The 20,397-nt window shown below is 55.7% G+C and overlaps 5 protein-coding genes across 5 annotated transcripts; 1 reads left to right on the top strand and 4 right to left on the bottom strand.

Moving 5' to 3' along the window:
• Positions 1-1,177: 1,177 nt before the first annotated feature.
• On the bottom strand, positions 1,178-3,390 carry IUM83_08185 (tetratricopeptide repeat protein; the record flags this gene model as incomplete). The annotated part of the gene is made up of 2 exons (XM_067932540.1): positions 1,178-2,825; positions 3,371-3,390. The coding sequence occupies 2 exons, from the start codon at positions 3,388-3,390 to the stop codon at positions 1,178-1,180; spliced, it is 1,668 nt and encodes a 555-aa protein (XP_067790106.1).
• A 52-nt stretch (positions 3,391-3,442) lies between these two features.
• IUM83_08184 (Protein with DEXDc plus ring plus HELICc) lies at positions 3,443-5,298 on the bottom strand (the record flags this gene model as incomplete). The annotated part of the gene is made up of 2 exons (XM_067932539.1): positions 3,443-4,160; positions 5,018-5,298. The coding sequence occupies 2 exons, from the start codon at positions 5,296-5,298 to the stop codon at positions 3,443-3,445; spliced, it is 999 nt and encodes a 332-aa protein (XP_067790107.1).
• A 7,609-nt stretch (positions 5,299-12,907) lies between these two features.
• On the bottom strand, positions 12,908-13,174 carry IUM83_08183 (uncharacterized protein; the record flags this gene model as incomplete). The annotated part of the gene is made up of 1 exon (XM_067932538.1): positions 12,908-13,174. The coding sequence occupies one exon, from the start codon at positions 13,172-13,174 to the stop codon at positions 12,908-12,910; it is 267 nt and encodes an 88-aa protein (XP_067790102.1).
• Positions 13,014-16,451, top strand: IUM83_08182 (Sulfite reductase; the record flags this gene model as incomplete). Its single annotated transcript, XM_067932537.1, has 1 exon — positions 13,014-16,451. One exon carries the CDS (start codon positions 13,014-13,016, stop codon positions 16,449-16,451), a length of 3,438 nt encoding a protein of 1,145 aa, XP_067789986.1.
• Positions 16,452-17,261: 810 nt separating this feature from the next.
• IUM83_08181 (Primary ciliary dyskinesia protein 1) lies at positions 17,262-20,375 on the bottom strand (the record flags this gene model as incomplete). The annotated part of the gene is made up of 4 exons (XM_067932536.1): positions 17,262-17,294; positions 17,387-17,437; positions 17,505-17,671; positions 19,199-20,375. 4 exons carry the CDS (start codon positions 20,373-20,375, stop codon positions 17,262-17,264), a joined length of 1,428 nt encoding a protein of 475 aa, XP_067790096.1.
• Positions 20,376-20,397: the final 22 nt, after the last annotated feature.

Genomic DNA, 20,397 nt, shown 5'->3' with positions numbered 1-20,397 from the left:
CAGGGCGTATTCACTCAACAAACAAATGGACAAGCACGATTGGATCAACAGCCGCATCAAAAGTTTGGCGCGTGGCAAATCATCCAGTCGCTGGATTAAGAGCTCAAGCTTTCGCCGGAGGAGAAGACGCAGTAGCGAGTATAGTGTTGCCACAACCGCTGCAACACCTCCAACGACGCACACGAAGACAATCGCAGTTTTGGTGAAGAGTTCTTCCGGTTTGACGTTTATTCGCTCTGCGTATGCAAGCACGCCCGAAATGATGTCTCCGTCCGCAACCGTGAAATTGGAAGCATTTTCACTCGAGAGTTTTTGCTTACCCGCGTCGTTGTCTTCGATGGGAGGTGGCGGGATAGCTCCTGTCGGCTGGAAATTACACCAGCCCAACGAATCCGTGAAGTGGAAGAAAAAGCCTGGTGCTGAGGGAAGACTGAGGTGGCTGCTCGACGAGATGAACTGCAGGTAGTCAAGCATCATGAAGAGCCCAGTCAGGTCGACGACAGGTGCTCGCACACTTGCAGCACCACCGCCGATGACATTTAAAATACCATTTGAAGTTGCGACTCCCGAGACGGCTGTCGATACAGCGGATGTACTGGTTGTCACGACGCTGATGGCAACACTCACAATATTTGAGGTGACTGCAGTGGCTACCAAGATGTTCGCCGAGTTACTGGCGATATCGCGAGCAGGGCCAACTGCATGTGTGAAGTCGATAATCGCTCGGTGAAAATCTTCGTCGTCATTACCGTCTGACGGAGTATTTTTCTCATTCTTGGCGTTTGATATCGTTGCTGAGTCTCCATTACCGACAACGACGTTTGCCTGGCTACCGGAGGTCGATTGTTTGTTTGCAATCGGACTCATGAGAAGGCTATCGTCTGCTGGCATGCCACTTGAAGAACCTGTGAAGTCCCCAGCTCCCCGTGTTGTGATCCTGGGGTGTATTGACGCGAGAGACGACATCGAGTTCGAGCCCTCCACGGTGGCTGGCGCTTCACTTGACGGACTTGAGGTTGTCAAAGATCCCGTCGAGGATGGCTTTATCGTGCCGATGATATCTGAATTTGGAGAGGGGGTTGATCTAGTCGAACTTTCACCAGTCACTGTTGCTGTTGCCAAAGCATCACGAGTGGGGGTAGATGTTGGAGTTCCCGTGACAGGCGATAAGCTGCTCCTACTGCGAGAACCGCCACTGCTGGAGGGGTTGGTGGATGGCGTCGACGTTACTGCAGCTGGTTGCAGCGTGCTTGGAGTGGTGGCATCGGGTGACGTTGTCACGGAAAATGAGCTGGTTGATGTAGGGTTCGTTGCCGCAGGTACTGTTGTGCGTCCAAGAGTAGTATCGGCGGGAGTACTTGCTGTCGGGATCTGTGTACCTGGAGTCGTTGTTGATGGTTGTGTAGTAGATCCTGGGGTCGATGCTGGTAGTGAACTTGGCGTCGAGGTCGAAGATGGATTTCTTGCAGGCGTCTGAGCGCTCGATGCTGGAACAGGCGAATTTGTTGTTGCTGGAATATTTGTCGCCGTTGCGGCAGTTGAGGAAGGTGTAATAGGGATTAGCGGCGATGGGTTCGAAGTCGGAGTATCGGCAAGCACTGGTATGCCAGTAGAAGACCTCGCTGTTGTTGGTACTGGTGACGTTGCTGTCGAAGGTTGCGTGGTTGTCACGGGAGATCCTGTCGATGGGGATGTCGTTGGGGCTCCTGCTGATGGGGTTGTCGAAGGTTGTGATGTTATCGCAGGAGATCCAGTCACAGGAGATGTCGTCGGGGCTCCTGCTGATGGGGTTGTGGATGGAGTCGTTGAAGGCTGCGTAGTCGTTGCAGTACCTGTTGCGGTTGGTGAGCTTGTAGCTGTAGTTGGCGATGTCGTCGGAGTATCGGCAAGCACGGGTATGCCAGTCGGGGTTCCTGCTGATGGGGTTGTCGAAGGTTGTGATGTTATCGCAGGAGATCCAGTCACAGGAGATGTCGGGGTTCCTGCTGATGGGGTTGTCGAAGGTTGTGATGTTATCGCAGGAGATCCAGTCACAGGAGATGTCGTCGGGGCTCCTGCTGATGGGGTTGTGGATGGAGTCGTTGAAGGCTGCGTAGTCGTTGCGGCAAGCAGTTCCACCTGCTGATGGGGTTGTCGAAGGTTGTGATGTTATCGCGGAGATCCAGTCACAGGAGATGTCGGGGTTCCTGCTGATGGGGTTGTCGAAGGTTGTGATGTTATCGCGGGAGATCCAGTCACAGGAGATGTCGGGGTTCCTGCTGATGGGGTTGTCGAAGGTTGTGATGTTATCGCGGGAGATCCAGTCACAGGAGATGTCGGGGTTCCTGCTGATGGGGTTGTCGAAGGTTGTGATGTTATCGCGGGAGATCCAGTCACAGGAGATGTCGGGGTTCCTGCTGATGGGGTTGTCGAAGGTTGTGATGTTATCGCAGGAGATCCAGTCACAGGAGATGTCGGGGTTCCTGCTGATGGGGTTGTTGAAGGTTGTGATGTTATCGCAGGAGATCCAGTCACAGGAGATGTCGGGGTTCCTGCTGATGGGGTTGTCGAAGGTTGTGATGTTATCGCAGGAGATCCAGTCACAGGAGATGTCGTCGGGGCTCCTGCTGATGGGGTTGTGGATGGAGTCGTTGAAGGCTGCGTAGTCGTTGCAGTACCTGTTGCGGTTGGTGAGCTTGTAGCTGTAGTTGGCGATGTCGTCGGAGTATCGGCAAGCACGGGTATCCCAGTCGGAGAACCTGTAGCTGTTGGCCCGGTCGGTGATCCAGTCACAGGTGTTGAAGTTATCGGAGCCAGAGTCACAGGCGAGGAAGACACTGGCACCGCTGTTATTGGAGTCGTTGTGGGCGTTGGAGTGACATCAAGGATTGGAATATTGAACGGGTCCTCAGTCGCTGGGGCTGCTGTCACAGGTGATGAAGTCACAGGCGAGGAAGTCACAGGCGAGGAAGTCACAGGCGTTGAAGTTACCGGCGCTGAAGTCGCAGGTGAGGAAGTCACAGGCGAGGAAGTTACCGGTGCTGAAGTCACAGGCGAGGAAGTCACAGGTGCTGAAGTCACAGGTGCTGAAGTTCTCGGTGTTGAAGTTACAGGCGAGGAAGTCACAGGCGAGGAAGTCACAGGCGCTGAAGTTCTCGGCGCTGAGGTCACAGGCGAGGACGTCACAGGCGTTGAAGTTACCGGTGCTGAAGTCACAGGCGAGGAAGTCACAGGTGCTGAAGTCACAGGTGCTGAAGTTCTCGGCGCTGAGGTCACAGGCGAGGACGTCACAGGCGTTGAAGTTACCGGTGCTGAAGTCACAGGCGAGGAAGTCACAGGTGCTGAAGTCACAGGTGCTGAAGTTCTCGGCGCTGAGGTCACAGGCGAGGACGTCACAGGCGTGGAAGTCATAGGCGTTGTGGGCGTTGGAGTGACATCAAGGATTGGAATATTGAAGGGGTCCTCAGTCGCCGGTGCTGCTGTCACAGGTGCTGAAGTTGCAGGCGTTGACGTTATCGGCGCTGAAGTTCTCGGCGCTGAAGTCACAGGCGAGGAAGTCACAGGCGTTGAAGTTCTTGGAGCTGAAGTCGCAGGCGTTGAAGTTATCGGTGCTGAAGTCACAGGTGAAGAAGTCACAGGCGAGGAAGTCACAGGTGCTGAAGTTCTCGGTGTTGAAGTCACAGGCGAGGAAGTCACAGGTGCTGAAGTCACAGGCGAGGAAGTCACAGGCGCTGAAGTTCTCGGCGCTGAGGTCACAGGCGAGGACGTCACAGGCGTTGAAGTTACCGGTGCTGAAGTCACAGGCGAAGAAGTCACAGGCGAGGAAGTCACAGGTGCTGAAGTCACAGGTGCTGAAGTTCTCGGTGCTGAAGTCACAGGTGTGGAAGTCACAGGCGAGGAAGTCACAGGTGCTGAAGTTCTCGGTGCTGAAGTCACAGGTGTGGAAGTCACAGGCGAGGAAGTCACAGGCGCTGAAGTTCTCGGCGCTGAGGTCACAGGCGAGGACGTCACAGGCGTTGAAGTTACCGGTGCTGAAGTCACAGGCGAAGAAGTCACAGGCGAGGAAGTCACAGGTGCTGAAGTCACAGGTGCTGAAGTTCTCGGCGCTGAAGTTCTCGGCGCTGAAGTCACAGGCGAGGAAGTCACAGGCGAGGAAGTCACAGGCGCTGAAGTTCTCGGCGCTGAGGTCACAGGCGAGGACGTCACAGGCGTGGAAGTCACAGGCGTTGTGGGCGTTGGAGTGACATCAAGGATTGGAATATTGAACGGGTCCTCAGTCGCCGGTGCTGCTGTCACAGGTGCTGAAGTTGCAGGCGTTGACGTTATCGGCGCTGAAGTTCTCGGCGCTGAAGTCACAGGCGAGGAAGTCACAGGCGTTGAAGTTCTTGGAGCTGAAGTCGCAGGCGTTGAAGTTACCGGTGCTGAGGTCACAGGCGAGGAAGTCACTGGCGAGGAAGTCACAGGTGCTGAAGTCACAGGTGCTGAAGTTCTCGGTGCTGAAGTCACAGGTGTGGAAGTCACAGGCGAGGAAGTCACAGGCGCTGAAGTTCTCGGCGCTGAGGTCACAGGCGAGGAAGTCACAGGCGTTGAAGTCGCAGGCGTTGAGGGCGTTGGAGTGACATCAAGGATAGGAATATTAAATGGATCCTCAGTCGCCGGTGCTGTGGTGGCTGGTGTCGTGGTCGCTGGTGCAGTGGTCGGTGCAGTGGTCGCTGGTGCAGTGGTCGCCGGTGTTGTTGTGGGCATCACAGGCTGATACGTGAGAGCGCAGTCCCCTGCGCTGGACGTGCAACAGATTATATTCTGTTGGTTCCACGCCGAATAGTCCTCCGAGCAAGTGGTCAGGTCCCAGCAGCGCCCTCCCGATCCTTGATTTGATTGTGCGCAGCACCAACTATCGCCACCGTTGGCATAGGCACAACTGTAGTACGCAGTCTGCGTAGTGAAGGTCGGTGGAGCCACAGTCTGGGGCATTTCAAACTGGAGGCGACGCTCTTCATCGGTCAACGAACTTTGACGGGCGATCACGTGGACCAACGTTACTTGGTCATATGGGACGCGATCACTTTCCAGCATGGTCGTGGTAAACTCGGAGCATACGCGCCCCTCCCCGTCGTCATGACTGCACTCGTAGCCGCGGAATTGCCACTTGACCACCGACTCCGTCGCGTCACTTGGCGACAAGCAGTTCAGCGAGAAGTACACGTTCAACCAGGGCAGATCTCGGATGTACAAGTGTTCGCTGATCTGTTTGTACATGCCCACGTGCACTTGGCCCGGGACATTCGACAGCAGGAGATCCACCGCGACGGCGCTCATATCGTCATGCGTTCGTTGTAGTTGTCGATCGCGAACGTCGGGTGTCGTCGAGGTAGCCCTATGGACGAGCACTGCCATCCACGTTGCTACCTGCACCCATCGCATCGTCAAAGCTCTTTCGACTTAAGTGCTGTTCGGCAAATGAGCTGTTTTCCTGCTCTTCGAGGTGGAGCACGTTGGCGTTCGCATTCCCACAAGTTTTCTTCCACGGTCCTGCTCGACCTGAACTCTTTCTCCATTTCAAATGGAGAAAATAGAAAGTGATCCAAGAAGTCGGAGCAAAAGTTCAGCGCTCGAGGGCTAGCAGGTCAGAGATGCTTGACGGCAGTGACCGAGGTTGAGTATTGCTCATTGCTGTGGGCGGGCTCGCTGTTCGAAGGGGTGTCTTGGCGTGCAAGCGAGCCAACGCTGCGTTGAACGCGTTGTCAATGAATATGAACAGCAGAAGTCAAAGACTCCAGTAATTCTGTACTCTTACCAGCGCTACGGCCTCGTCTCGACGGTGCTGCTGTCTGACCACCAATGGTGATTCAACATTACACGTAGCTTATACCTGGTCAATACTTTGCGGGATAATGATCGTGTGTATCTGTGGTGCTGCACCTCTGGGGATACCGGAATTTCAATAAGTACTGAGACATCAAATAAGCAATTATTTTTGGAATAGCCATCAGCAATAATAAATAATTGATTTTTTATGACCAGGAAAATAAATTATTGGTCATTTCCAGCTCAATGGGGTATGGGCATTACCCACAGAATCAACAACAACTATACATCTCCGTCGTTGGCGTTCACATCACTTGAATAGTAGTATCTAGAGCATCACCGAGCGTACCGGGTTCAACAGTCCCTCAACGAGAGGGCCGCACGGTCGGTGAGTAATAAATTACAGATATGTGTGATTGGGCCAGATATATTATTATATTTTTTTCAAGAATACACGAAAATAAATTACCGTTTTCCCGTAAAATGATATTGACCAATATTTTTATTTTTCGGCATCCCTGGTGCACATCAGCAAGCCAACGATAGGGTCTGAAAACGGTACTGTACACTTCTGCCTCGGTATCTACCAGACGAGGGCGACGACGTCTGGGACCGGACCTGCTAAAACTTGAGGTACTAAGCGCATAGCCGTGAGATACTCGAAGTATTTACAATTGTGTCTGAACCCCAAAATCTAGAAACCTCCAGTAAAGCGTACGCTCCTTTCCCCCTTTTCGTTTGCTTTGCGAGACGCCAACCACGCAGTTCCCAAGCACGCAGTTTCCAAGTTCGCCATGGACGCCTCCACGCGCAAAGCCCTCGCAAACACCCAGGAAATCAACGATGTAGTTGCCACCGTGGTGGCAGAACATGCTGCAGCACGACCAGAGAACACAGTGAAGCAGAATGCACCGAAACAAGACGAATTTAAAGCTTGGTGCTCCGAGAAGGAGTACGACGACGGCTGCATTGTGTACGAAGGGAAACTAGTTACTTTCCTGAAGAAGTTTGTCATCCCTCGTGGCAATAAGCGCGTCAAGACCGAGGATGGCACGCCGCAACCTCTCAGTATGGCTGGAGTCGAGTCGTACGCGAAAGCTGTCATTGACCTGTACAAGCTGCAGCAGACATTAAAAATCAACACGCATCTACACCCGCGTGGTAAGGCATACCATGACCTGTTTGATACTTTAAAGCGGACGGAGACTGAGCGGAAACGGAAGTCTTACACTGATCGTGGGCTGGGCACTGTTCTTGACGGCTACAATTTGGACGATATGCGGCAATTAAGCGATTTCTGGCTGTCTGAAAATGATGGAATTTGTTTGCGGGATCGGACGGACTTTTTGTTGGGGCATGCCCTTTTAGCTCGTGGTGAAAATCGGCGTTTCTTCGAGTTTCCAGACATGCTGACACTGGAGTTTCCCGACGACGGACCTCAGATGTGCACACCCCTGGTGATTATCATGAATCGCGGTAAAACCAATCAGCACGGGAGAATTGAATATGGCGCGGCAATGCGCTGCAAGGAAGTCAAAATCTGCCCTCTAAACGCAGTCGCTATGCATTTATTCTGGCGGTGGCAAATAAAGCTGGAACCTTTTCCCGACGTAAGCAACCGTAAAAACTGGTACGACATCCATCTTATCGATGGGGAAGAGCGCACGAAGCTGATCTCATACAATACGCAATTAACTAGGGTCAAACGTGCCTTTGACGCCTGTGGCATTGACTCAACCGTGTGGACACACGCAAATCGGGGTTCTGGCGCAAAGTTAGCTGAAACGTTTGGCGCTAGTGAAGAGCAGATACGACGTCTAGGTCGATGGAATGCAGCCCGAATGGAGGGATGTTACTTGTCGTCGTTACCAAAGAAAGCCATGCGGGCTTTGGCCGGTTTTCCGACACGAGGTGGGGGCTTTTGGTTGCCCAGAGCATCTGTAATCCCCAGTACCGAGCTGCAACAACTCGTTTATCCGGAAGTCGAGCCCTGTGCTGAAGCCTTAGTGAATCGAAAAAAGTGAAATTGCGGCTGGTGCCTTTCTGCAAATGCTTCGACACATGCGCATAGTATTTCTACAAGACTCAGTCATCTTGCGACGCGAATACCCAAAACATCCTGTGTGGCAACACTCGTTGTTCTCGACAGAGGAATACAAGCAGTTTGAGGCCGAATTGATGTCCGCAATGCCGCATTTGGAACAGTCTACGCATCACACCCTGGAAACAGTTGTGCCACATGTGGCTCAGGCCTTAAAAGATGGATTTGACGCTCTAAACGGGAAAGTTGATGCTCTGACGACTAGTGCCAGCTCATTAAAGTCCCTTACGAAGAAGCGCATCGTACTCAGCTTCGAAGATATCAGCACCGAGTCCGAGCTGTCCAGAGCTCCAACCGATAGCCACCCCCAACCACGAGTGCAGAACACCACCCATACCAATCCCTTGTCAGCGTCCGATTTCCGTTTGAGCAGAGCTGTGACCACTGTGGTGGACTTGTGGAAAGAGTACACGTGTGGCCTAGCGGGGCAAATGTCCGTCAGAGAGACAACTGAAAAGTACGGGAGCTCCTGGCGTAAAAGTCCCACGGAAGCTAGATTTTACCTGCGCCGAAAGAAGTTTTATGATGCCATTGCTGTCCTTTCGGAGCGAGAAAATATTTCTACCGAAAATGCCGCAGAGAAGCTCGAGATGGAACGCAGCAAGTCGGGTTTGTCGCTGAATGCCTTCACGAAGAAGCTACCCGAGTTGACTAGATGATAATGGTACCTTTCTGTCAACACGACGGGTTCTTTACAACTCGAACTCAGATCGAGTTTAACTCGAAAAATTCATTATAACTCGAACAATTCATTATAACTCGAAAGATTCATTATAACTCGAACGCAGATCGAATTTAACTCGAACGCTGATTCATTATAACTCGATTAAATCATAACAACTCGAAGGATACAAAAAAACTCGAACTCGGCATACGTAAGTAGGCAGTCCCCCCCCTCTTTCCCCCGCCATCCTCCCCACTTCGGATTCCTCTGGACAGAGCCCTTCGCCGCGCGATATCTGTGGCCATGGTGCGCCCTTGCAAGAATCTGACGCTGGAGGAAAAGCTTGCCAAGCTGCAGGAGTGGAAACGGAACCCGGGCTGGGGTGTCTGTGAGGCTGCAAGAAACTTGGGGGTGAAGCCAGGCACACTACACGGTTGAAAAAAAAAAAGCTGTGGACCATGATCGACGACCTCCTTCCCCCCGGAGCAGCTCAGCGAAAGCGAGAAAAGGGCGGGGGGCGACCCCACCGACTCGCCCCGTACGAATTGCGGGTGCTGGAGTACTATGAAACTTCCATTGGCCTCGAAGGCAGTATACGCAACGTCGACTTGCTGAAGTATTGCAAGGAAATCCCCGAGTTTACCAAGGACAAGACGGAGTTGGCGCAAAAGAATTGGGTACAAAGATTTGTCGTGCGGTACACGGATTTTGTGGCTGCGCGCGTTATGGAAACACGAGAAGCTGTAAAGGTCGCTGAGGCTGAAAAGGCCGCCGACGCTGCCGACACCACCGAGACTGCTGCCGACACCGCCGAGACTGCTGCCGACACCGCCGAGACTGTTGCCGACACCGCCGAGACTGCGGAGACTGAAACGTCTGCTGATGCTGCTAACAATGAAATGACTGCAGAGGATATAGCCGTGCAAGATACTGCACAGATGACGGCGACATCGAATGACGTAAGGCCTACGAGGCAGCTACTAACGGGTTACGTGAAACATGGAAGGGTAGAATGTGAAGGGCGTGGCGGAGAAAGCAGCGACAGTGAGGCAGAATACGACTTTGGCGATTTGGCTACACGTGCTGAAACGCACAGCACTATCGAGAATAATCCCGGTTCCGACACTGGATCGTCTGATGTGGATAGTCGTTTCCCTGGAGTTAGTGATGAGCGTGACGTGGTCATGGAGCAAGCCAGCGGTGACGTTGAAGATGTTGCGGCAAGTGAAGTCGATGATTGTATGGAAGATGACGAATCTGAGGAAGACAAGGGCGCGGAAGAGTGATTATCGCTGGTGTCATCGCAAGTCGATACGATGGCGATGGAATTGCTGCTGCGTTAGGCTCGACAAGTGCAGCTAGTTCTGCTTCGCGCCGGTTTTTCCGAGCTCGCTTCCCTCCCTACACACCGCTCGTGATTTGGACAGACCCGAGATCTGACCGCATGCTACATGTGTTTCCTGACGACTCGGATAGTCTACTCAATGGCGCCACCACGACTAGAAACGTGCTGGATTATTTTGTGTATAGATACATGACATCTAAGCTTGGCGTGGTGAGCCCTTGCGGCAGCGGGTTGTACCAAGACATTGAGACAGCGTTTACTGTGCGCTCGCCGAAGAAGCGGAAGCAACAGCTACAATCGGCGATGTGATCTTTCAATTGGGCTAACTTTCGCAACGTACTGATTCCAGTGTCTGGCCATAACCACTGGACCTTTGTCATTGTGGAGAACCCAACACCGCTAGGACTGACGAAACTCTATCATGTAGATTCAATGGGCGGGGTGCACTCTGCGCAATATGTCTAAAGTGGTTCCTGACGCATGTGTACACTAAGAGCTCGAGTGAAGATTCTCCAGCTTTTGAATGGATGACCTGTGTCTGCAAGACGAAGCCTCAGCAGACAAATTGTTTGGACTGCGGCATATATCTACTCCACTACATGGACGAGATTGCAACCAGGATTGCGCGGCTTGATCCACCGACTATTGCTGATGACATTGAGCAGTGGACGCGTGGAGGATTCAACGCGCCAAAAGCTGAGCACTTTCGCTCTCTGCTACACCAGCGGCTGCACGACGACATGCATGCTTAATGCTCTCTAACTCCGGTTTTGGTCGAGGTAATATTTATTCGAGTTAATCTGAATCCTTTCGAGTAGATATGAATCCGTTCGAGTTAATCAGAATCCGTTCTAGTTAATCGGAATCTGTTCGAGTTAATCGGAATCTGTTCGAGTAGATATGAATCCGCCCGATACCCCAGCAGCTTAAGGGCGACGTCTTGACCATGTCATGCGGTACAGCGCTCGGCGTCCAACATGTCTTCGCTGAGTCTCCAGAGCTTGCTAGCATGCTCGGGTGAAAGGCTCGCCGGGTGCGGGGCATCGAGTGCGGGGTATCCTCTCAGCGTCATGAGGCCGTTCGGAGCGTATAATTCGCCGCCGCGAACGCTCTCCACCGTCGCCGCATACAGCGTCGGCAACGCACCGATCTTCTGCGGCAGGAACGGGAGCAGCCGCACCGCCCTCATGGCCAGCCACTGCAAGAACGACCATCCCTTCAGCTTGCTGTGGATGTACTTGTTCCAGATCTCCGTGTGGCAGACGCCGGGGTGAGCGGCCACCGCGAGGACGTTGTCAACGTCCTTGTCCCTCATCCACCGCTGTAGTTCCAGGGTGAACAGCACGTTGGCCATCTTGGACTCGGCGTAGTCGCTCATGCTGTTGCCCGGGGTGCAGCGTGGACTTGGAAGCGCCGTCGGTGAAGCTCTCCGCCATATCGCCGATATTCACCACAAACGCGTCCTCACGCGGAGACAAAAAAACTATTTATATAAAACCTCGTTGAATTGCAAAATCAAGTATATCGGCTGCGTCGGCTCGTCTGGATTTGCCTGGATTTCACTATAGGACGACGTCGGTCGGAACCCGAGATACCCCTTCGGTATACAACGACAGCGGTACCAAGAGTTGGTGCGAGGGCGAGCTGCTCACGGTGAGTTATCAATGCGAGTTGGCGAACTTCACAAGTTGTGAATAACACCTACAGTAATACTACTGGCGTCCGTCCAGCGGAAACACCTCATGCATCGTATGTGTGTGTGTGTGTGTGGGGGGGGGCATTCCGACGCCAAAGTCAAGACTGACTGGCGTCTTGCAAGCGGTGTGGACACACGGCGACCGTTCCTCAATAGCAAGGCTTGTTGAAATTGAGTGTTGACTTTGAGAATAACGCCGTAATGGTCTACAGGTGGCAGCCGATTTGCTCGACACTCGTTCAGAGCTGTCGACTCAAGCGATCGCAGCGATTCGGCTGCGAGAAAGTGAATACTCTCGCATTGTCATGTTGAACTGGGAGCAGTAGTCCTCCCCGTCGAAAAGCGGCGAGCGGTACTGGTTGACAGCCACGGCGAGTTGAAGCACTGTCTCGCCACAATACTCGTTGCAAGCATCCTTGCACCAAGCTGTTCCCGAACGCACCGCCACTACCCGTTGCGCTTCATCTTAGTACGGGCGCCGATCGGCAATTGCGTTTTCGGCAAATGCGTACCCAGCGGGCGTCAGCCCGGCAATTCGATAGCCTCCCTAACGCTTGAAGGCTTCTGTCCTTAGGCTTTATCTTTTTCTCAGCTGCGGCTATAATGTTGCGCCAGGCTCTACTGCTACCACAGAAGTAACCTAGGTTATGGTATTGTTTGTTGCAGCCACTTTCTCGCCACTCGTTCAGAGCCGCCGACAGCAGCATTCGAGTGCGAGCGAAAGCAAGCTCCAGCTGCCCCGGCAACTCATCACGAGAAGCGTGGGGGCGGTGCTGCAACTTGCAAGCCTCCTTGCAACAACCTGCCGCCCGACGCCGCCGACGCCAACCTTGACCCAGGTACCTTTCGGCAATCGCGTGGATTACGGCTGAGTTTGCCACGAGCAAATCTGACAGCGAGCAAGCAAATGCGAGGCTACTCTTGCGGCGAGTCCGACACTTGCTGCTGTCCGGAAATGGTGGCCGCCTCTTCGGCGGTCGACTTCAGAAAGAGGAAGTTCGTACCCGTAGGGGAGCACGCACATTCAACCGATCGTAATACAAAAAAAAGCTTACGACCAGCAGAACGTGCGTGTGCGCATCCCGCCTACACTTTCGACGCTCGCGCCTCGGTGGTCGGTTTCAGTACTCGAGGAGCCCTCGAAGTGCAGACTGGAATCTGGAACGTAGACTAGACTGGAAGCCCGGACCTAGACTAGACTGGAAGCCGCCCCGAGCAAATCTGACAGCGCGACCTCCTCCAAGCCAATTGGCTCGCCAGTCTGCGAATCAGAGCGGCCCATTCGCGATCGTCCACATCGCAGCACGGGGACATTTATGCGCAAACGGCGTGGTGCTCACCGCCGCTCACAATCCATTCGACGGCGCGCAAGGCACTCGGCAGCCTCCGCCTCCGCCTCGAGCCTCCCGTTCCCGTCGCGATGCCTGCCAGTCTGTACACGGCCGAGGACGCGTTCGTGCCGCCGGTGGGCGGCGCCAAGCCGCTGGCGCTGGACGTGCTGGACGAGAACGCGAGCGACACGTCCACGGCGTCGCTGGCGCCCACGCCGCTGCACAAGCTGCGCGTCGCCGCCGCGCGCAACGAGCTCGGCGGCCGCGTGTTCGCGCGTTCCGACCGCTTCTGCTCGGGCGCCGACGCCGTGCTGCACGTGGCCAGCCACGTCAGCGCCAACGTGTTCGACTACCCGCTGCTGGCCGCCAACGACAGCTCTCGCAGGCTGGAGACCAAGCGCAGCGCCCGCGCGCGCGTCGTGACGCTCGAGATCCGCCCCGGAGCCGCTGACGCCGTGCGCGGCGCGCTGGCCGTGGGTGCGTCCTCCGCCGCGCTCATCCCGTCGCAGACGCTGCCGCTGTTCCTGCCCAGCCTCTTCCAGCTGGCGCAGGGCGCGGCCGCCTCGGCGCCCGCCGTGTTCCACGTGGCGTGCGAGGCCATCCGCCGCGACATGGCCGTGGCCAGCTCGTACGAGCCGCTGTACGCGCTGCAGCACTCGGGCGCGCTGCTGCTCAACTCGGCCTCACCCCAGGAGTGCCACGACCTGGCCGTCGTGGCCCACGTGGCGGCGCAGCGGCTGCGCAAGCTGCTCGTGCACTTCTACGACGGCGCCCGCGTGGCGCGCGAGCTCGCCAAGGTGGACACGCTGACCGAGGAGTCCCTCGAGACGCTGGCCGCGCTGACGTCCAGCGGCGTGCACACTGGAGACGTCGTCGAGCAGGTGCAGCACGTCATGGACGAGCTGTTCCACGTGCTGCAACGCCAGTACCGCGTGTACGAGTACTTTGGCGCCGAGGACGCCGAGTACGTCGTGGTGGTCGTGGGCGAGGCCGCCGCCGCGCTCAAGCAGGCCGCGGCCTACGAGCAGATGCTCGGCGGCAAGGTCGGCGTGGTGCAGGTGCGCCTGCTGCTGCCGTGGTCGCACAAGCTGTTCGCGCAGGCTCTCCCCGCCACGGTGAAGCGCGTGGTGGCGCTGGAGAACGTGGCGCCCAGCGCGCTGACGTTCCAGCGCGGCCTGCTGACCCAGAACCTGCAGGTGTTCTTCCAGTCGACGTACTGGCAGCCTGCGGTGGAGACGGCCCCCGTTGTCGTGACGGGCGTGTACGGCGGCGTGTTCCGCAACTCGGCCTTCTCTGTGGGCATGGGCCGCGCTGTGCTGCGTCACTCGGCGACGTCTTCGTCTCGCCGTGCTTTCGTGGTTGCCAAGAGTGAGGAGCTGTACGACGCTGCTCTGGTGAACGCTGCGTCGGAGAGCACTCAGGCCACGAAGTTTGATGTGGTGCTCGGTGAGTCGCTGGAGCTGGAGGGATCGGCTGCCTACACCAAGCAGTTCCTGTTCTACGGCTTCGACGACGTTGAGGCTGACGGTGCTCGTGCTGGCACGGAGACCAGCACGGTGTTCGAGTCGACGCTGGGTCTGCTGAACAAGAACCCTGCCACCCGTGTGAACGCGGTGGTGACCCACAGCGCAGGTGAGGCGGCTGCTATCCGCCCGGTGTCTACTCTCGAGGTGCGTGTTGCTCTTGACGGTGGCAACAGCCCCGCTACTTCTGAGCCTGTCGAGCAGGCGGATGTGGTCGTTGTGACCCGCCCCGAAGTGCTATCGCACTACGACGTGGCTCGCAGTGTGAAACAGGGCGGCAAGCTGCTGGTGCTTGCGGGCTGGAAGACGTCCGATGACGTGGACGAGCGCGCGGCGTTCAAGCAGCAGGTCGCTTCGCGTGACATCCAGCTCTTGGTGGTGGATGCCGTTGAGCTGGCCACCCGTGTGGAGGACGATGCTGTCGCTGCTGTTGGTCTACAAACGGCCTTCTTCAAGGCGTCGGGCCTGTACAATGAGACCGTGGTGCTGGCTCTGCTGGAGGCTCAATTCCCCGCGGAGAAGCACTCGGCTTTGCGATCGTTCGTGTCTGCAGTTTGGGGTGACGTGTTGGCGCTCACTTATCCGTCGAACGAGTGGCTGTCGGCTACGGATGTGGACGAGAAGGTGGCAGCGCAGCCTCTGACGGCGCTCTCGAGCGTGGCGGCGAGCAAGGTGCCGTTCGCCAGCAGTGCCGAGTCAGTGAGCGCAGCGTCGAAGGCTGCTGGCAAGCGCCGCTCGTACGCGGAGGTGTCCCGCGAGACGAAGACTGCGTGGCAGATCATGTTCCCGAGCGCGTTTGAGGCTCGCCACGGCGTGCGCGACCACGTGACGGATCTGGTCACGGTGACGAAGTGGGAGCGTCTGACGCCGGAAGACTACTCGCGCAATGTGTTCCACGTCGAGATGGACACGACCAGCACGGCGATCAAGTACCGCATCGGTGAGGCTCTGGCAGTGTTCGCCCACAACGACGAGAAGGACGTTGTGAAGTTCCTGCAGTCGTACAACGTGGAGCCAGAGGCGTTGGTGGCGCTGCCAGTGGCGCACAAGAAGAAGAAGGGCGAGGCTGCGTCGGGCCCGAGCGAGGAGACCTTGACGTACTTCCAGCTCTTCTCGCACGTGCTGGACATCTTCGGCCGTCCGTCCAAGAAGTTCTACCAGGCCCTGCTGGAGCGCGCCTCGGACGAGAAGGAGAAGACGACGCTGGCGGCCCTGCTGGACGCCGATGGCAAGGACGAGTACAAGCGCCGTGTGGACGAGACGGTGACGTTCGCGGAGTTGCTCGAGGAGTTCCCGTCGGCCCGCCCGACGCTGGCCGACTTGCTCACGCTCGTGCCGCGCATCAAGCCGCGCCACTACTCTATTGCGTCGAGCATGAAGATGAACCCGACGAGCGTGCACCTGCTGATCGTGGTGCACGACTGGACCACCCCGAGCGGCAAGTACCGCATCGGCCAGGCGACTCGCTTCCTGTCGGGTGTCAAGGTCGGCCAGAAGCTGTCGGTGTCCGTGTGCTCGTCGGTGATGAAGCTGCCGGCGAACCCGGAGGACCCGATCGTGATGGCCGGTCTGGGAACGGGTATGGCTCCGTTCCGCGCGTTCATCCAGGAGCGCGCGTTCCTGCGCTCGCAGGGCGTCAAGGTGGGTCCGGTGGCGCTGTACTTCGGCAGTCGCCACAAGGCCAAGGAGTACCTGTACGGCGACGAGTTGGACGCGTACGAGGCCGATGGCCTGGTGACGTACCTGCGCTGCGCGTTCTCGCGCGACCAGGAGCACAAGGTGTACATCCAGGACAAGATCGCGGAGGACAAAGAGATCCTAGCGGACTTGCTGCTGCGGCAGAACGGCCACTTCTACCTTTGCGGTCCGACGTGGCCCGTGGCCGACGTGCGCGAGGCGTTGGTGAGCTCGTTCATGCAGGAGGGCGGTCTGGACCGTCGCCAGGCGAACGCGACGATCGAGCGTATGCGCGAGGAGGGCCGCTACGTGCTGGAGGTGTACTAAGTGCGCTGAGCCGCATAAGGGCATTGTTGTAATTGCACACGGACCGATGTTCCGAAGAGTACAAAATGACATTGATCTCGAATGTTTGTTTGCTATTGTATGGATAAAAAGGAGGGGTTCTTACGTAGTATCAACAGAAGTGGATCGACTTACCACTTGTAGTACAAGTTGTACCACTTCAAAATGACAGTCGGGGGTTTTGGGCGATAGATTTGGAACTGCAGTTCACCCTTAAACACTAAGTACACCGTTAAATAGCTCTCGGTGTAGTGCGTGGGTGTTTTTCTTATTTCCCTAGCTGCAGAATCAAGCAACGATAACAAACAGAAATCATAACATCTAAAGATACGAGAGAGGCAGCTCTATTTTTTTGCAATTCATTCTTACCATGTGTCGTGAATATCTCGCCTTGATCCGTAACGAATTTGGTTCTACAGTATTTTTTCGTTTTGTTTTAACTGAGGGCTGTTATCTCTGCAACCGGGATACGAAAAGGAAACGTTGTGGCACAGGAATCGGTGGTGTTGACGATTTCAAAGCTATCGAAGTATGATACCGTTCGTACAGGCGGGCGCCATTGACCCGCTAGTCACGTTTCTCCAATCAGGAAACGAATTGGCTAAACAACATGCAGCACGCGCACTTGGGAATCTTGCATCAGTGTTCGCGCAGGAGTCATCTCCCGCTAGCTGTGTTACTGCAAGCAAAAAGCGAAATCACAAAGCGAAACGTGGTGGCACGAGATGTTGCCAATCGTGTCGAGGTAGTGCGTTCGAGCCTCTCCAGCTGCTGGCTAACACCTTACATCTCTTAAAAGGTGAAGGCTGCTGCACGCTTTCGTAGCTAACAATCACGTAAAGAAAAACACTCCTAATCGGCTAATGTCTTCTTTGCTTGATATGATGGAGTGGCCTCTCGGGTCCATGGCCATGCACCGCCAATTCGTAGTCTGGGTGGTCCATCTGCGCTGAAACGACTTCGAGGAGCTGCAACGCACCAAGTACATTATGAGTCAGAATTGAGTTGAACGCACCTGCCCGATACTTTACGTACCTTCGGAAGCCTCTCTAACCGATCTTGTCGATGTGAATTATACCCACGCTCCTGTCGGATTAGATGTCGATACCGCTCAAAACTGTAGACGCCCTTTTCACGGCCTACAAGCTCACCCTCCTCGTAAATATTATCAGAGCTACCGTCCATTTTCTCTTCTGGCTCGGCTGCGGAGGTCTCAAACAATTCCAAAGCATACTTCCACGAAACAGGCGGAGTGCCACCAATTGACCTTGATCCACTTTCACCGTCGTCATCACTTTCACTATCAGATAGACTAGGAATATCTTCCGCCCCAATTGTCAGAGACGGCATCGTTGTGTTTGTGAAGCTCCACACATCTCCGAATATCGATTGATCAGCTTTGGTGTTTGTTAATTCAGTCGGGAATGGAAATATTGATTCGACTGGTTTCCTATCTGCCGATCCAACAAACACGTCCGATACAGAGAGACTAGCTTGACCACAAGATTTCACGATACTTTGAAGCCCAAGCTGTGAACTCTGCCACTCTGAAAAACTTGAAGATGGTGTGCGGAATGCACGCTGCGGTCTCAATGCGTAACTGGGCTCAGTCTCGCGCGGTCCTTGTAATTCCACGAGTGCGCGCACACTAGCCTGAGGACGCAGGAATCGATCGAGCGGCAATAGTTCCAGCACCGACGGCATGATAGTAGCTAGCGCTGATGGAGAATTCGCCTCTGAAGTTGGAGTTTGCAAAAGCGGAGTAACTACGTCGCATTCCCCCACTGCACCCCAACGGAGCAGGCGACTTTGCTCCAAGGACACGTATGTCGGAAGTGCTGGCAGGGGTAAGGGATCGTGCCCCATCAAAAGGGCTTCGTCGCGAGCTTTAAGATCCATGAACGTGAACGAATTGAACTTGAGTTCCCAATCCGCTGGCAAAGCAATACTCTCACGGTGTTTTTGTGTCGTGCTCTCTTCAACAACTGGGTAACTGGACAAGTAATACCGGAAATTTTCAGCGCTCGATACTGAATCGAGATCTCCCTGCTCTGGGCTCTGCAGCTCAACATCGACACTGGCGTCAGGCTTTATCCCTTTGTCGACATCTTCACCACCAGCTTGGGTACTAGATTGCCAGTCAAGGGCAACTTTTTCGCGGACTTGTGCGCGAGTCTTGGCCCCACCAAGCCACTTACGAATGCGGTTGAGCCGCTTCTGAGCTCGAAGTCGTATAATGCACGTTGACACAGCACGAACAAGACGACGAAGCAAACGCTGACGCCGAGCCCACAAATCGTTCTTGTACGTCTTGAAATCTGGCGTGTAACCCGGAACAAAGTGTGTTGGTAGCACTGCTGTTCTAAGCTCACCAGGCAACAGAGCCTCGTTTTCATCGCTTTGATGACTCTGATTGTCGGAAATGACAGGCGGCTCGTAGCGCACACTAGAAAACATGGTGCGAAGCTTCTCTCGTTGCTGATGATTCAATGTCTGCAAGTTTACTTCGCGAAGATGTGCAAGATGGGAAATCTGTTCATGCGAAAGCAGTCGTTGCCCAAGGTGCACTTTGTGGCTTTGGAACTCCAGCGACTTCTCAGCTCCTGCGATCTCCCTCATTTCTTGCTGAAAGAACATGTCCTTGACCTGCTTGCTAACGCGTACTCTCTCCAGAAAACCCTCCTCTTCTCTCACGAGAGTGTGAAAGCTTAGCGTTATGGTATTCTCACCTTCGCCTCCCACATCGTTCCCCGTACTCAGCTTAGCCTGTTCCTCTCGCTGCTGCTGTCGCAGCGCTCGATTTGCTGCAATGGCCTTCTTCAGGTCCTTGGGCTTGAGTTTGCCCGGCTCTTGATTCAACACGAAAGTCACGCCTGTGACAGAGTTCAAGGCGTGGGGGATTTCGATACCTCGCACTTTTTCCAGTTCCTCTTCCTCGCCGGTATCATCGTCAAACTGAGACTCCTGCAAATATTTTCTGTCGCGCGATTTAGCCCCGTTTCGAGGGGTAGTGGCCTTGCTTGCTTTCGCCTGTTCACCAGATCCGCGCCGTGGTTTGCTTTCTGATGAAGGCGGCGCAGGCGACCCAGCTTTCTGCTCGGCAACCGCAACAACCGAGCCTGTGTCGACGGCTGTGCTGGAGGACGAGCCAGCTAGAGTACACAGTCGAGGAGCGAACCCCAATTGCGAGACGTGAAGTTCCAGCTCGGCACTTGCCGTCGCGTACAGCAGAGGTCGGAACTCGAGTTCAATCCGCGCCTCACCCCTTGGCGGAATGGTGCCTGTCAGCGGAAACACCGTGAACGCCGGGTGAGGCTTCGTGACCCGCAGTTCGTACTCGAACTCCACCGGCACGGAGCACGTGATGTCCACGCACTTCCGGGCGCAGGTGCCGCGCGGCACGACGCCAAAGTCCATTCTCGAAGGGAAGGCCACCTCGTTCACCATGGGGTACGCGTGCAGCGGGATGAGCGTGGCGCCGCTGCGCGCCACGTCGGTGCTGGAGCCGTAGGCCACCTCTTCGCAGCGCACCTGGATGCAGTCGTAGTAGTACTGGAAGCCCGCGGGCGGCGAGAAGGACACGAGGATCTCCTCGGAAAGCCCCGCGGACACGAACGACGGCCGCTCCGCGCTGGCGAAGGTCGCCCGGAACCCCTTCTTGCCCGTCGGGAACGTGTAGCGCAGCCGGACCGCCTTGGCGCTGTTGTTGTGCACGCGGACGCGCTGCTGCGCCGGGCGCTCGAGCTCGAAGCCGCCGAAGTGAACGCTCGCGGGCTGCGCGTACAGCAGCTCCTCGGTCGTGGTGGTCATGGGTCGACGAGCGCGCGGCGAGGCCACGGGCGACGTCGACGCAGTGGACGCGGGCGAGCGCGGCTGCATGGGGGACGAAGCCTCGGCCCTCCTCATGGCCGGCGGGGATAGCTCCGCG

Source organism: Phytophthora cinnamomi, assembly GCF_018691715.1.
Source record: "Phytophthora cinnamomi strain GKB4 chromosome Unknown Contig49, whole genome shotgun sequence".
Classification (NCBI taxonomy): domain Eukaryota; phylum Oomycota; class Peronosporomycetes; order Peronosporales; family Peronosporaceae; genus Phytophthora; species Phytophthora cinnamomi.
This window is presented reverse-complemented; position numbering and strand designations above follow the sequence as displayed.